The sequence below is a fragment of the Larus michahellis genome, chromosome 9, assembly GCF_964199755.1.
Source record: "Larus michahellis chromosome 9, bLarMic1.1, whole genome shotgun sequence".
Classification (NCBI taxonomy): Eukaryota; Metazoa; Chordata; class Aves; order Charadriiformes; family Laridae; genus Larus; species Larus michahellis.
In genome coordinates, this window is record NC_133904.1 from 46138098 (window position 1) to 46153778 (window position 15681).

At 45.6% G+C, this 15681-nt stretch overlaps 1 protein-coding gene across 1 annotated transcript in view; it reads left to right on the forward strand.

Moving 5' to 3' along the window:
* The first annotated feature begins 1237 nt into the window (after positions 1-1237).
* MSN (moesin) overlaps positions 1238-15681 on the forward strand; it is a 48139-nt gene continuing 33695 nt past the window's right edge. Inside the window, exon 1 of the mRNA XM_074600264.1 lies at positions 1238-1388. Within this exon, the coding sequence (XP_074456365.1) occupies positions 1377-1388 (12 nt within the window). The 5' untranslated portion in view covers positions 1238-1376. The remainder of the gene's footprint in view (positions 1389-15681) is intronic.

Consider the following 15681-nt stretch of genomic DNA (forward strand, 5'->3'; position numbering starts at 1 on the left):
AGAAAAATAGGAAGACAGGTTTCTACTTTCCTTAAAAAATAGGGTGTTAAATTTATTGAGAACATTCCATTTCCTTCTTCTGGATGCGAGTTGTTAACTTTAAAAAGGATGACTTTTCTTTTTGCTCTGGGAGAAAGTAGGACTTGGGTCACTGTTTGACAGTTACGTCCAAAATCTCAAATGAGATGAGAGGGCTTCTTAAAATCCCCATGGAAATGCTGGACCTTGATTCCTGTCATCAGCGGTTCCAAAACACAGATGGCAGGGGAAGCTTTGGTGAGTGGTCCTCGAACTCTTTTCATCCATGCATCGGATCGCTCCTTTATGCCATGGGATTATGGCGCTGGCCTCTGAGGAGGCTTGAAGACTAGAGGTGGTTTGCCTGCCAAGCTTCAGGGAGCCACAGCCCCTTGTGCTTTTGAGACACCTGGGGCAGGATGTGTGCTTTTTAAAACAGTCGGGTATGAAGCCCTTGTAGATGACAGCACGCTCGCTGAAGCTGCCAAGCGCTGAGGAGACTGAGCACCACCCCAAGCCAGCGTGACTCAGGCTGAAATGAGACAAAAGGCGGGACAAAAGGATTGCCCAGAGAAGCTGCGGGTGCCTGTCGTGGTTTGGGCTGGGCACTGAATGAACGACAGATGCTCTCTTTACCCCCATCCCTCAAGTGTTCAAGGCCAGGCTGGACGGGGCTTGGAGCAGCCTGGTCTGGTGGGAGGTGTCCCTGCCCAGGGCATGGGGATGGAACTAGATGATCTTTAAGGTCCCTTCCAACCCAAACCATCCTATGATTTATGATCGGCTTGCCAGTGCTGTGCTCTTACTCTGAACAGCGTAACCGCCCATAAAATAGCATATTTTTTTTTAAATAATGCTTTTAGCAAGGACCGGCAGTCCCCGTGACACCTGATACGCGAACAGACCTCAGCACTCTGGGCTTTCTGGGCGCATTTTTGGCCCCCAGTTTTGGGGCCGCTGGAAACCCCCCGGCTCCTGCCCAGGTGGGACTTTGCCGCTGCCCCCCCCGGCCGCTCCCCCCCCCCCGGGCCCCTCGCAGGGAACAGGGACGGCTCCTGCGGCGGTGGGGGGACACACAGACCCTCCGGCCTCCCGGAGCCGCGGCGGCGAGGCCCGGCCGGGCCACGCGGTGCTCGAAGGCCGGGCCGGGCCGCGCCCTGCTGAAGCAGTCGGGGCGGGGGCGCCGGAGCTCCAGCCCCGAAGGGAGGCGGCCGGCAGCGGGGCGGGCCCGGGCGGGGCTTGCGGCGGGGCGGGCGGAGAGGAGCGGCGCGGAGTCCCGTTAGAAGCCAGCGCGGAGCCCGCCGAGAGCCCCAGCGGCGCAGGAGGAGCGACCTGCCGTGCCCCAGTCCGCCGGGAAGATGCCGAAAACGGTGGGTGCCAGCGAGAGCCGGGGGGCTGGGGGGGAAGCCCCGCCGCGGGGGCGGCTCTCGGCAGCGGCAGGGCGGGCGTGGCGGCGGCAGGGCCTCACGGCGGGGCTCTTCCCGCCTGCGCCCCGCCCGGGAGCGGCCGCGGCGGGGCCCGGGAGGCGCTGGAAGAGCCGGTGGCCGCCCCGGAGGGAGAGGGGGAAGGAACTGTGAGGCGGTGGGGAACGCGGCGCGGGTCGGGCGGGAGGGGAGCGGAGCCGCCCGTCCCCTCCATCTTGCGCTCCCTGCCCCGCCGCGGCACCCCCGCCTTGAGGGGCCGGGCCCGGGCCCCGCTCGGGGCAGCGCCCTGCCGAGGCCGCCCCGCCGCTAAGATGTCCGGTGGAGCGGTGCCCGCCGCCCTCCCCGCCCCAGGCGTGTGCGGCCCGGGGAAGGCGTGCCCGGTGAAGCCCTTCTAGAGCCCGATGGGGGAATTAATTGTGATTCTATGGCCGCCTCTCGTGTGCCCTGCGAGGAGGAGAAGCCGGGGTTTTCACAACTCGTAATTAGTCAGGTTGAGTTGCTAGGGAGCCTTGTCCCAGCTTGACTCGAAGTATTTCTTGGCTGGAGAGATCTTGGTACTTCAGAAAGTCTGGTCAAGTCCGTACTTGACTCTCCCTCCCGCAGCAGGAGTTCGGTGACTAATGAGGAGCGTTGGGGTTTTTCCATTTAATTTCTCCTGGTCGGAGTAAGAGAATTGTCCTAGCCCTTCATTGATAAAACAGGAAGGAGCAGGCTGGAAAGCTCTGGACGTTTCCTCGCTGGGAGTGATCTGAAACGGCCTAAGAACATCTAATGTTTAAGCTAAGAGTCTCTGGTTTACATAAAGGAGAGAAAAAAATCCTAAACAAAACCCCACCCCTATGCAAGTGGAAGTTGAAATGGAATCCACCCTGATTTATTTTTTTTTTAACAGAGAGTTTAATTTTATTGCTTCAAAATAGATATCAAATGCCTGTTTGACTGACTTCTGCTTTTCCTGCTGTCTTAAGTGCCAGCTCTCTGAGACAATAGCTGGATTATTATTATTATTTTTTTAAACGTCAACATCTTAAAGGATATCAAATGTAAGCGACTTGAAGGTTAAGACAGTATTTTCTGAATCTTTAGAAAGGCCTTTCTTCAGACGTCAACAATGATTAGTCAAGAGTTTATTCCTAAAAAAAACACCAATACAGGCAAACAAGTTCAGTAAGATTAACAGAAGTAGCTCATGTTAGGGGACTTCTGTGTAAAAGGCAGTTGAGATGTTTTAGCCAGAGAATTTACAGTTGCGAGGAGCGACTTATCTTGGTGTGAATCACCCAAGAAATCCTGAACATGTTGCGGAGAAGCTCATGATGCTGGGTTCCCACTAACAGGCTGGATCCCAACCTCGCTGCGAGGTGCTGGGTTCAGCCCCCTCCATGTGCAGGCACACCCTGGGCTGGGCTGCTGTTCCCCGCCTGCTGCTTTCTGGTTCTGACAGAGCAGTTCTGCTTTTTCGGAGCTTCTTAAAAACTGGAACAGATAAAGAAATGCAAGCGCTTTGCTGTGACACTGTGTATTACACACCGCAGATTCCGCAGAAGGCGGGTTGGAGCGTGGGTGCCTGTTGAGGCAGGGAGCTGCAAGGCCGCCTGCTGTATCAGCCACCAGCCCTCAGTTTCCTGCCCCATCTGCCCTAGTTGCAGACCCAACTGAAACAATATTTTAAACATTTATTTCTTGAGCTGTGGTTTGCAGGAACAGGATATGCTGGCATAACTGTGTAATCAGTTCTTCATGTGAAAGAAACATGACTACTGCTGCGCTAGCTTAAGATTTGTTAATAGCTACTTAATTAACAAAACAGTAAAATGCAAGTGGCTTTCCTCAATCAAGGTCAAATGTGGGTGAAAATTCAGCAGTTAGATGTAGCTATATGTGGGCTTCATCACAAAAATAAATCCATTGTGAAGAAGACAGATGGAGGAAATGTTCCAGGGAACAGCTCTGGCTGGGCAGGAAAAACATTTGTGTCTAAAGTGTTTGGTAGCTCTTATCATTCATCTCACCAGCCTTACAGAACATGCTGCTGCACGGCTTGAGCAGCAAAACCTGTTGAGTTCTGAGTCCCTACTCCTCCTTAAGCTAGGCTAAATGTTAACGCATCTTGCAAGGAATTGCCATTTCACTCCGTGAGACTTGCTACGAGTGGCACTATGCTTTGGTGCACTATTAATAGGAATCCAAGATTAACTCTGGTAACCTTTGAACTAGTGGCACATGACTGGCAGATGTGAAGTGTGATGTCTGTGCAGGGGTTTTGGTTGCTGGAGGCCTTGTAGGCTGTGTTGAAAGTCCATCATGGATCGACCTGCTGATCCTGCCATGCTATCAGCAAGAAAGACTCACAGTTTTATCTAGAGGATCTTATAGTTAAACAACCAACTCTGATTTATTGGCTTGTTGTGTTTTTTTTTGTTCTGAAAAGTTTGCAAGGCATAAATGGTTAAAGCACACATCAAAGAGGATGTGTAATTCCCCCCATGCTTTGTATTGCAGAGGGGTGGAAGCAGTTGAGTGCTAGGACGCCTCTTGCAAGCCACCATCAAGCTCTGAAAAGTTTCTCCCCCAGTTGTAGAAGTTTGTGTGTTGGCCAAGAGTAGGCTCTGATCTCACGCTGAGTGACTGGGGCTCTGGTCTCGCACTGACTCATCTCAGACTGGGCAGAGCTGGAAGTTGTGCTGGCTTCCAAATCCTGATAGAAGTGAATGAACTGTCACGTTGATGGCTAGTCCGAGCACCATAGTTAATCACTTGAACTTGTATTACAAAAACCTTCTTAGTTGGAGGAGTGGGAGGGGAAAGCGACCTTTTTTTGTACCAGTCATGCCCGTTTAACGGGCTGATACATTACTGTATTTTTAGCTATTAGAAAAGGCAACGTTTCTGTATCGGGATTCATTAACTATTTTGCCTATGAATGTACTTACTTTGTGGCCGTCTGAATGGATAGGCCGCTGAACTTAAAATGTGGGCATCTGTTATGTGCATTCAACTGTCCTGTCACTAGGACCTGAACAGTTCTGTTTTAGGTAACGTGATCTTTACTTGTTGAAGAGAAATGGGTTTAATCAGAGCTAATCTCGTGATTAGCTTCGAACTAAGGTGTAATAAAGTTTGAACTCTTCTTATTGTATTAGCAGAACTGTTTCTCTCGATGTTCAGATCATAAGCCTCCAGGTTTCTAGGGCAAAGTGTTATTGCAGAGAAAATCAACTTGGACAAGCATGAAGTCTGCAGCACAAAAGGACAGTAAGATTCATAGGTCTCAGCTCAATGATGCTATTTAAGATTAGTTTTTTAAAAAAGTCTTTTCTGTTGTTGCCTTTTCCCTTAATGCTTTCTAAAACTTGGTGTAGCAATAGCCATTAAGGTCTTCAGGGACCCTGTCTGTAGCATAAATTCCCCGTCCTAATTCCCAGTTGGACTCCAAAGGTCCTTGAAGGGTAGCTCCCTTTGTTATTTGGAACTGTGTAGGTCTGGTTAGAAGAAAGGTAACTGAGAGACTGGGGTAGGAGGTATCAGGAGAATCCATCCTGTGGATATTGGTTTCCTGATGTGTAGGTACTTGGTACCGAATGCTGCAACAAGATGGCAGCTATGTGCAGAGTGCTACATTTGTTTGGGTGATCTTTTTTTTTTTTTTTTTTTTTTCCCTTGTGGAATTTGCTAGAGGTCTTAAAAGCTGATGGGGAAAGGTGGACAGTGATGGGAACCTTGATTTGTAATGGATGGGCACTTTTCTCTTATTGCCCTGGGTTTTGCATCCTGTTGTGCTATGAAAGAATCATAGAATGATTTAGGTTGGAAGGGACCTTAAAGAGCATCTAGTTCCAACACCCCTGTCATGGGCAGGGACGCCTCACGCTAGACCAGGTTGCTTAACTCTACAATGCTTCTCAACACTAGAAACATTCCAGATGCCCTCTGTCTTATCCCAGGATCAACCTTTTGGTGTTATATCTCTTCCTCTCCCTCGCCCAGTATAAGTTGGGAAGCTTAGCAGCACTGATCGAAGTTAGGCAGGCTTTGGTGTGACATGGGTGCTAGCTTGGTAGGCAAACTCAATCTATTACATCTTTCTTCCGACACTATTGGATACATGGAGTTGCTGTAAAAAGGTGTGTTTGAGAGCTCCCAAAGACCTTGCTTTATACAGGAGCCTGTTGGTGAATTTCAGATGACTTGGTACTTCAGAAGCAGCAATAGCTAAAACATACCAAGTGTACAGTGGACTCAGGTAAACTCCTAGACTGGTATACAATGAATTATTGGTAGTTTTGTACCCACCATGGGATTTTACAAACCAGGAAGAGCCTTTACACACCCTAGCTTGTATTGTATTCATCAGCTTGGTTCCTAGATTCTTCAAGAATAACAAGGCTTTACTTCTTGTGCAGACGAAGCAGTTAAGCCTGATAGTGAGCAAAAGCTTCTGTTTGGTACTTCTGGGTCTTCTATGTTAAAGTTAAACGGAGCTTAAAGAATACTACTGGTAAACTAATGTTCACTTTGTTTTTATATACTGCTAAAATCTTGCTTCCCCTTCTTATGGCCAGCCTGGCACCTAACCGGCAGTGTTGTGCAGAAAACATCAGTTATAGTGGCTCCAGACTGTAGTGAGCGAGAACTATTCTGAGCGCCTGATCTGAATTGGTGGTTGTGGTCCTGTTCTTGAAACTTTAATGTGACAGTGTCAGGCCTGAGAGTGTTTATCACACCAAAAATTCTGGGAGATTAAACGTGTTGAGTCCTTTCTTTTGTTTTTGACCTCTTGATTTGTTGCTTGAGGCAGATGAGCAAGAAGCAGGTTGGTGAGGTGCACACAATAAAAGGAGCCCAAGGAAAGATTTAGATCTGCTGCTTCTCCCATAAGAATCCTATGGGGAAAAGAGAGCCCAATGTCAGGGGCTGGTCATCACTTGCTTCTTGCAAATATCCTGTACCCTGAGCATTTACTGGCAGTACCTTTTTTTGGACCTGCGAGGGGTTGCAGCACTTTCCTTGGGGTGACTCTGCCTTGTCTGATTAATCACCACTGAAGGTTAATTACAATTCTTGCATTTCTTGTGAGGATAGTTCATAAGATGTCTTAATATGGACTCCTTTTTTTGACAGGAAATGGCATCACTGCCTCTAGAGGAAACTTATTTCAGTTGTTTTATGTCTAATGTCTGGTCTGAAGTGAAATCCTCCTGCGCGGAGCTCACTGAAGTCCCTAGGTAGCTACATGAAGGGCGGCTGATGAACTGAAACAGAATGATTCAGGCACCTCCTGGTGAAGCGGGGGCGCAGGGGGAGCAGGACCCTTCCCCAATTGCTGGGCTCTGCCTGTCCTTGCTGTTCCACTGACACTTTCCGCAGCGAGGAACTGAAACAGAATGATTCAGGCACCTCCTGGTGAAGCGGGGGCGCAGGGGGAGCAGGACCCTTCCCCAGTTGCTGGGCTCTGCCTGTCCTTGTTGTTCCACTGACACTTTCCGCAGCGAAACCCCTCTGGAAGAGGTAGCTCTGGCCCTGCTCCAGGGTTTAAAGGAAGCTGACTAAAAGCTTCCTCTAGCTACGTCATCTCCTGGACTCTTTCCTGACTTGGTGCAGCTCAAACAACCTTATTTGGCTGACTTCTTTTTTTCTTTTTTTTTTTTTTAACTTTCCCCCCCCCCCCCTTCTGTGCAGTGAGAGGGCCTCCCTCAATTTGCACAATAAAGCTGTTATCTCTGCTTAATCGCTGTTCTGAGGACTACAATGGGGTCTGCTTGAAAAAAAGTTCCAAGATCCCAACACTAAGTCCTCGGGTTGCCGTGCCCTTCCCCCCCCCCCCCCCAGCAGTGTCTTGATTGTCTGGCTGCTACATGATTATATTAGAAATCACGATCAGCCTGCAAAGGAGTCTCTCTGCTGGTGTAAAAACAGCATTGGAAAAGAGGAAATCCCTCCCTGCCCAGGAATAATCCAGGGCAATTAACTGATGTAAATTAAGAGCACTAGCAAGCAGCCAGTTAATTGCTTGCTTTTCCCTAGGGGTGTTTGGGAACAGCAGGAATTTGCATAGTGCAGCCAATAATACTGCATCAAAGGAGTTTGTTTTTACCCCATCTGAAGCTTCCAAAGCAGGCTGAAGTCTCTCGATTCATGGAAGGCTACTCTTTTGGGCAAATCTCTTTATAACACTTCTGTGGCTGTTTCTAGGTGGAGCGTTCAAGTGTTTTGGAAGTTGTGGGCATAAAACCCACCCGTCTGACTCCAGTAGCTAACGCTGACTCTTACTGTAATGTTTAAGAGATTGTGGAGCAAAAACTTGGCAGGGATGTAGGAAGAGAGAGTGACTAGCAGGCTTGGTGGTTATAAAACCACAGGATCAGCTGCAGCTGTTTGAAGATTTAAAACCTGAAATTGCAGAGGTTTGGGCCTTATATTGGCAGGAGACAGTTATGGCGGCAGCAACTGTGGATACGTGGGTAGGTGATTTGGTGCCGCTTCCTTCCTGTGCGGCTATGAAAGGGTATCCTCGTTTCTCTGAGCGTGTGATCCTCCAGGGGAGTACTGGGGAAGGTAGAAATTCCTGGCCTTTTGTATAGCAGCTTGTTGAACTTGTATTAAATGGGGAGAAAACACCCTTTGAAGAGGTCTTTAATGGTATGACTCCTGCAAAATGCTTTTTTTACTAGTTGTTCTAACATCTCTGAAGCTGTGGTTGTTCTGAGGAACTCTTTCAAAAATACAAACTTTGGATGAAGGAATAATGTCCAGTTCTCATCCCGTTCCCAGGCTAAGAAATAGGAGTGTCTGGCCGTGTTAGATTTCTCTCCCTTTGACCGTTGTGGTTGAGGAATAGCTACAGACAAAGGCAGAGGGGTGCCCCTAAAGGAGGAATGAATGAAAAAGCTCCGGATCTGATCTGCTCTGTAGACAAACATGCAATTAGGCAAGAGTGGGATGACAGACTAGGAGGGGGAAGAGACAGACTCCTCTCTCTCTGCCAGCAGTGATTCTGTGTAAAGAAAAACAAGATCTCGGAAGAGATCAGAAAGAGGATGACTGAAGTAGTGAATAAGAGTGTCATGGTACGCATGGTCCAGACTGATCTACGTTCTTGCTGGTTTCTAGCACTATTGTCCAACTTGTTTGTTTTGTAGAGGGAGGCTACTCAGGAGAGCAGACTTCACTGTACTGGAGTGTGAATACTGTAAAACCTTGGTTTCTTTTTTTGCGGGTGGGTACGTTAAGTCAGTGTCAGAGAATCTTGCGTGCAGCATATTAGAGAACTGCTGTTCTGCCATTGTATGCCTTCCTATGTTCTCCAGGTATTTTCTTTTTAAAGAAAAACATGACTTCCTGCAGCCATGAGCCATTCTTGTCTGTCTGTATATCACTGATTTGTCCTCTTCTCCTTGGTAAGCCCTTATGACTCACAATCTTTTTTCTCTCTACATTGGGAGACCTAGTTATGGTGGGGAAATGACTAAGTACAGGAAAAATCTGCCATCACAGTTTGATCAATCACTTAGTCACACCATTTAATAAATATATTTGGTTTTATGTAACGCAGGCTAATAAAGCATGGAATTCTAGGCTAAATCTTTCCTTGCCATAGCCTTTAAACTGTACTGAACTTTGCTGTCTGGTATTAATTCTGTGCTTGGTTACAGTGCAAAAAAATGAGCTGACAGATAAATTATTAGGGTGAAGTGTCAGGGCTGTCAATGTCCCCCACCCCCCGGACGTGTGGCTTTTTGTTCATAGTGTCTCTAAGAATAATAAGGTGTAATTTTTTTCAGTCTCTGAGTACGCTATTCTGAAATAGCGAATTAAAAAAAAGTATCTATTTCCTCAATAGACTAAATGTCTTTTCAAGCTGGTTGCTGGAGGGACAAGAGGGTTCTGGTTGCGTTCGTTTTTTTTTTTTCTCTCCATGAAAATACAGAACTTGATACCATCCTAAAATGATCGTAATCGACAGGATTTGCAGAATGGCAGCAAATGGTTCTGAAGGCACTCCGTAAGGAAGTAAGGCAGCTCCACTGCTGACAGATTCAAGCAATATCAGGTTGCCCAATAAAAAAGTGGTGATACAAACCCCATACAATACTTTGTGGTCCATTACATCCTCTTCTATGTAAACAATCCTGTTGGTCCTATTAGTATAACAACTCCCTGGCGACCTTGGAGTTCCAGTTAGAAATAATAGAGGAGGAGGGATTTGTACATATGTATTAAAAGTAAGGCTATACTTACTGGTCCATTAAGCAGACACTTTGATTAATGCTTGACCTGTTCCTGTGCAAGTTAGCAAGAGGCATCTGGCATAGAAGTCTACATATAGACATCTTTAGAAATGCTTCCTCCTTGTGTGCAAGAGGGTGGTTCTTGCAGAAGTTGACCAGTGGTGTATCTGTGCAGGGAAACTGGCTAAACACTGGTGCTCCAGTACTTCTTTTTTAGGTTTAGCAAAGTAATGCTGACCATTGGTCAAGAAAGGGTCAGCAAATCAAAAATTTTTCCTAAAAGGGTAATAATAAATATGCTTAATATTTATTTCAATTGTATAAAGATGTTCTAAATTGAACTTAAACTACAATAAAACTTCCACTCTCATCCTTCCCTTCCCCTTGTTTAAAACAAGAATTATCATCTGACAACATGTTGGTTATTGGACGCATGGATGTAGTTTCAAATATGCTCACTTATTTTCTTGGTGAGTTTCTTCTTGCTTTCATATTCTATATTGAACATACAACTTCAGGGTAGTTAGAGTAGAATTCTAAAGGTGGAAACTGGAAAGTCAGAGGTTCTTAGCAAACTTGGTTTCTGTAGCTTCCTTTAAAGGAGATAAAGTGTTTTTCTGTCTTAGGATGGGTAAGAGATTTTTAACTTGAAGGATTTTTGTCCTGTAGTGAAACTACTTTCTGTTCAACATGTGCGCAATATACAAATAGTGTGGTTTATCTTTTTTGGGGCTCTAAAAGAAATAGATAGGACTGTCCATCACAACCTCTACTTAGAATAGATTAGTGCAGTTGGAAGGGACCTACAACAATCACATACTCCAACTGCCTGACTGCTTCAGCGCTGACCAAAAGGTAAAGCATGTTATTAAGGGCACTGTCCAAAAGCCTCTTCACCACTGACAGCCATGATGCATTGATCACCTGGAAGCCTGTTCCAGGGTTTGACCACCCTCTGGGTAAAGTGTTTCCTCATGTTAAATCTGATCCTCCCCTGACACAGCTCTGAGCCCTTCCCATGTGTGGATCCCAGGGAGAAGAGCTCAGCACCTCCCTCTCCATATCCCCTCCTCTGGGAGCTGCAGAGAGCGATGAGGTGGCCCCTCGGCCTCCTTCTCTCCAAAGGAGACAAACCCAGAGTCCTCAGCAGCTCCTCACAGGATGTGCCATCCAGCCCTGTCACCAGCTTGGTTGCCCTCCTCTGGATGTGTCTGAGCACCTTCACATCTTTAAATGGTGGGGCTCAGCACTGCACACAGTGCTCCAGGTGAGGCCACGCCAGTGCTGAATACAATGCGATCATCCCCTCTCTTGACCGGCTGGTTGTGCTGTGTTTGATGCCTCCCAGGATGCGATCTGCCCTCTTAGTGCCAGGGCACACTGCTGGTTCCTATCGAGCCTGCTGCCAACCAGCACCCCCAGATCCCTTCCTGCCGGGCTGTTCTCTGGCCACTCCTCTCCCAGTTGAGACTTGTGCCCGGTGTTACTCCATCCCAGGTGCAGGATCTGGCATTTATGCTTATTAAATTTCATGCTGTTGATGATTGCCCAATGCTCCAAACTATCTAGATCCCTCTGCAAGGCCTCACGTCCCTCAAGAGCATCAACGGCATCTCCCAGTTTGGTATCATCAGCAAACTTGTAAATAGTGCATTTAACTTTTGCATCCAAACGACCAATAAATACACTGAGCGGCACTGGCCCTAGGATTGAGCCCTGAGGAGCTCTGCTGGTGATGGGTCACCAACCAGATGTAACCCCATTCACTGCAGCCTTTTGAGCCCTGCTATACAACCAGTTCTTCACCCAGTGCACCATGATCATCCCACAGCTGGTCCAGAAGGATGCTGTGAGGGAAAGTATCAAAAGCCTTAATAAAATCCAGAAAAACTACATCCACTGCCTTACCTTCATCCACTAGGTGGGTGACTTTATCATACAAGGATATTAAATTGGTTAGGACTTTTCCCTTTGTGAACCCATGTTGACTGTGCCTGGTGATTGCATTGTCCTTTAAATGGCTTTCGGTAGTGCCCAATTACTTGGTTAATCTAGTTAATATCTGACCACTAAAACACCTTCTAGTAACTATGTGTCAAGAAAGCAAAATTGCCTGAAAAGCTGGATGGGTTGAAAGAAACTTGCTTGTATTGTAGCTTATGGTGTCTGAGCAATAACAATGTGCAAAATCATGCCACAGTTTGGTTTGGGGTGTGTGGTTTGGTTTGGGATGTGTTTTGGTTTTATTTAAAAAAAAAAAATAAATTGTCCTTTAGGGATGATACTAGGTCATATTACTCAGTATATTCCTATGTTCCACTAAGTTTTGTTTGACAGCATTTGTCACTGGAGACACTGCACGGCATGCATAAGAAAGATGTTGCTTTTCTACTTTACAGCTTGTAACTATTAGATGTTAAGATAACTCTGTGCTCTGTGAGACAAGAGCGAAAGCTTAAGTATCAATAACTATTTTGCCAACGTCTGGTTACTTCATTTGCTCCTATGTATATCTATGTATGAAGGAAACTTAAAATCACTTTTTAAAAAGTGGACTTGTTCACTTCATTTGTTTTATTGGGTAAATAATGGGAACTTCAGCTGAGATGTATTCAGTCTAGTGTCTGGCTGTATTCAGCGCTCTGTGGCTACAGTTATCCTCAGAGAAAAATCAGGATCTGAGCTTATCTCAAGCTGAGAAGTCTTTCTTCCCTTTCTGAAAACGTGCTGTGTGAGCAACTGGATTTTTTTGCAGTATCTGTATTTTTCACCAAGGAGCACTCAACACGTGAACTTGTTTGGATTGGTGAAATACAGGAAGCAGAGAGCAGTAAAATGATTATGTTCTAGGCAATAGCCACGATCTCCTAGAAAACCAGAAGCTGCTGCATGAATGAACTTCTACACGACCGCTTGTTTTGTGAGCTGCCTTAAAAGCTGTAAGGTCACTGATAGCTTGAATAGTGGGTTCAGAAAAGGCTAGTATTACTTGCAATACCTGAAGGCTCTGAGTCTGTGGCTGGGAAGGTGGTGGGCTTTGAGGGCGTTCTTATTCAGCACCATAAAACACTTTATCACTAAACCAAGAAAACACTTAATAAGCAACGTGTCTTAGGCCTCCAGCTCCGTTGTGCTGCCTTTCTTATGGGAGCTGGGCTGTAACTTATTCTTCCCTGGGATGCTGAGATGACACGCTTTCCTTGCTGCTATAACGTTAGTCCTTTGCTCCAAAAAGCAAGCAAGGAGCCTCTGTTACCTGAACTTGGTATTCCAAAAACATCCAAGTATGTTTACTGCCTACTGACGTGATCGCTTTTTGGCTTAAAACATTAAACTGCACCTCAAACTGATGGTATTCTGACTCAGCCACGACAAACTGGGACGCAGTAAGTTCTAGTAGAAAAGTTCATAAGACTCAGAATTTTCTTACACTTCTTTTAATGCTGCGAGTGTTTTAGTGTATGTAAAACCTATACACACTAATGTCTTCTGCACTGATGGGCACAGTGTATGCCTAGGGTGTTGTGGTGACAGCCATACATGTGGGAGTGAGTTAAAGCTCAAAAACTCCAAAGTTGTTTGGTGGTTTGTTTTTTTTGCTTTATCTTGCTCTGTGGTTTGTTGCTAACGTCTCCAGTTGAAGGTTGACTCCAAGCTGCAATGCCGTGTATTATGCTCAGTTTGAATACCCCTTTGCACACCCAACAGAATAGTGTAGAGGTCTTATTCGAACAAAGATACATGTCAGCTGTAAGAACATATCATTGGAGCGTCTGTCTCGAATCTTTTTATCAAAAGATAGAGCAAATAGAAGGACTAAGTAACTTCCAAATCGCTGAAAGATCAGAACAGTCAACTGAAGATGAGATGTCCTGAGCAATACTTGCTTCAGCATCATACACAGGAAATACGATGCTCTCTTAGTGTTTGTTCTGACAAATGCTAAATAATCAAGTACAAATCTGACACAAGGCTGTCCTGCTTTGCTGCTTCAGTTCTGACAAATTTAACATACAGGCTTTGTTGCTTGCTCTGTACTCGGTTCACCTCAGTGCAAAGTCTCTTCTGCGGCTAAGCACCAAATGTAGCTTAGAGGAGGTGACCAGCCACTTCTCCCATGCCTAAGCTTTGAAAGCGTCTTTCATTCATACTGCAAACGACTACGTGCAAATGCTTTGGTCTCAGAAAAGTTTGGCATAGAGGACTTTCCAGTGAAATGCTTTTACAATATTATAATGACAGCTTTAATTTGGCAGTGTTTGGAAGGATTTGAAAATAATTCGTGTCTGAGGGCATTCGGACACTCTGTAAATTAAGAGAAGGCAGATCAATGAAATCACTTTGAGAAAGATGGGTTATTAGATGCATTAATGTGGATCTGTCTGTTTTCGCAACAAGCCTGAGTAAGAGTAGTTAGATGCTCTTGCTGTTCCTAGTGTTTTGGAGATGTGCAGTTGGGGGTGAGGTATCTGCATGCAGGAACTTGAAAGACCCCCGGGCTTTGATCAAACTTGAATTAATGCATGCAAATCCTATGCCGTTATTCCTTAGCATATGGAAAACTGAAAACATAACAAAAAGCAACCCTACACAGCAGGTCTGAATAAGAGCTAAGGTCACAAGTTGACTTACAAATCCTCCTTGCAGAAGGTTGCTTTGCAGGCTCCCTGCATCTGGTTGGTCTAGTAAGTTTTACCGTTTGCTTTCATTTAGTTACATTTGCATGTATGTTGACTTACACGGGAGGTGGACTCAGCATCTGGGTATTTCTCTTCCTGTTACTCAGTTGTGTTTCTCAGTTTTGACATCCAGCTTCAGGAAGACCACTAACAGTTTGGGTTATCTGTCTGTTTGGCTGCGTAAAGATGTCCATAACATCTTTGTTTGTACAGGAGGTGTAAAGGATCTAAATACTGAAACTGGAAATGTAAGGGAATTGCTACTCCCTGCTTGATACAAGAAGTCAGTTTCTGCCATGAGCGTTATAAATGATTAAGCTAATGCAGGGTAGCTCCCCAACAGCCTCTGCAGTTTTACAGAATTACTGAAAAAGTTAAGCTGAGAGAGAACCCTAGAAGTCATCTGCTCCAGCCCCGTGTTCAGAGCAAGGCTAACTTCAAAGTTAGATTGGGGTGTTCAGGGTCTTGTTTTTGTTACAGTGGGACAATAGTTCTTGACAAAGATAACATGGAAAGTACTGGGACTTGCGAAGTACTGTGTAGGTGCCTGGAAGTTCTTAGTCTCATCTTCTGGAGTGCAAAGGCATGGAGAAAGTAAGAGCTAAGTCAAGTATAACGATTAAAAACTATCAAAAGCAAACCCTTTATTTAAGGAACACTTAACATAAGCCCAGTTACTTGTGAGTACAACTATCTTATCTCTTGTGTTTGCTGGTACAGTGGATCTGTGCAGGGTGTCTCTGGTTATGTCCAGGCCGTATTCTAAAAACCCTTTCCCACGCGAAGCTAGCATAGACCAGGAGATGATGTTAATCTGCAAGAGTCCCAAGGCAGTATGTTACAGGTGTATTTGACTGATGTTGCTTCTTAGCAATGCTGATGGCCTGTTTCAGAGCATGCAGCCCTGCAGTGAGCTGGGAATAGCTTGACTCTGTAGCATTCACTGGAAGTCTAAGGCTTTATTCTGTTCTTTAAATTGTGACTTTGTCTCTCTGTAAAAATGTAGAGACAGCTACAGTCTTTAACTCTAATCCACGAGAAACGAATTACATTCAGATAGCTATAACTTTTATTTTAAATAGGCTTTGTGAAAACACCCTGAAAAATTAAAGAAGAAATACTCTGGAGTGGAAGGGGTAATTAAGTGTTTTGTTATATTTAAAAAAAAAAATCTGGTTTTTTTTTTTTCAGTTTAGTCAGGCCTTCTGTGGAAGGCTACATGATGCAGAATGTTATTTATTTTTGCATCTGAAATGGTGTAAGTGACACCTTCTACTATGGCTGGCTTTTGACCGCTTGATCTCATGGTGTCTGCCTGATATACAGAATTAC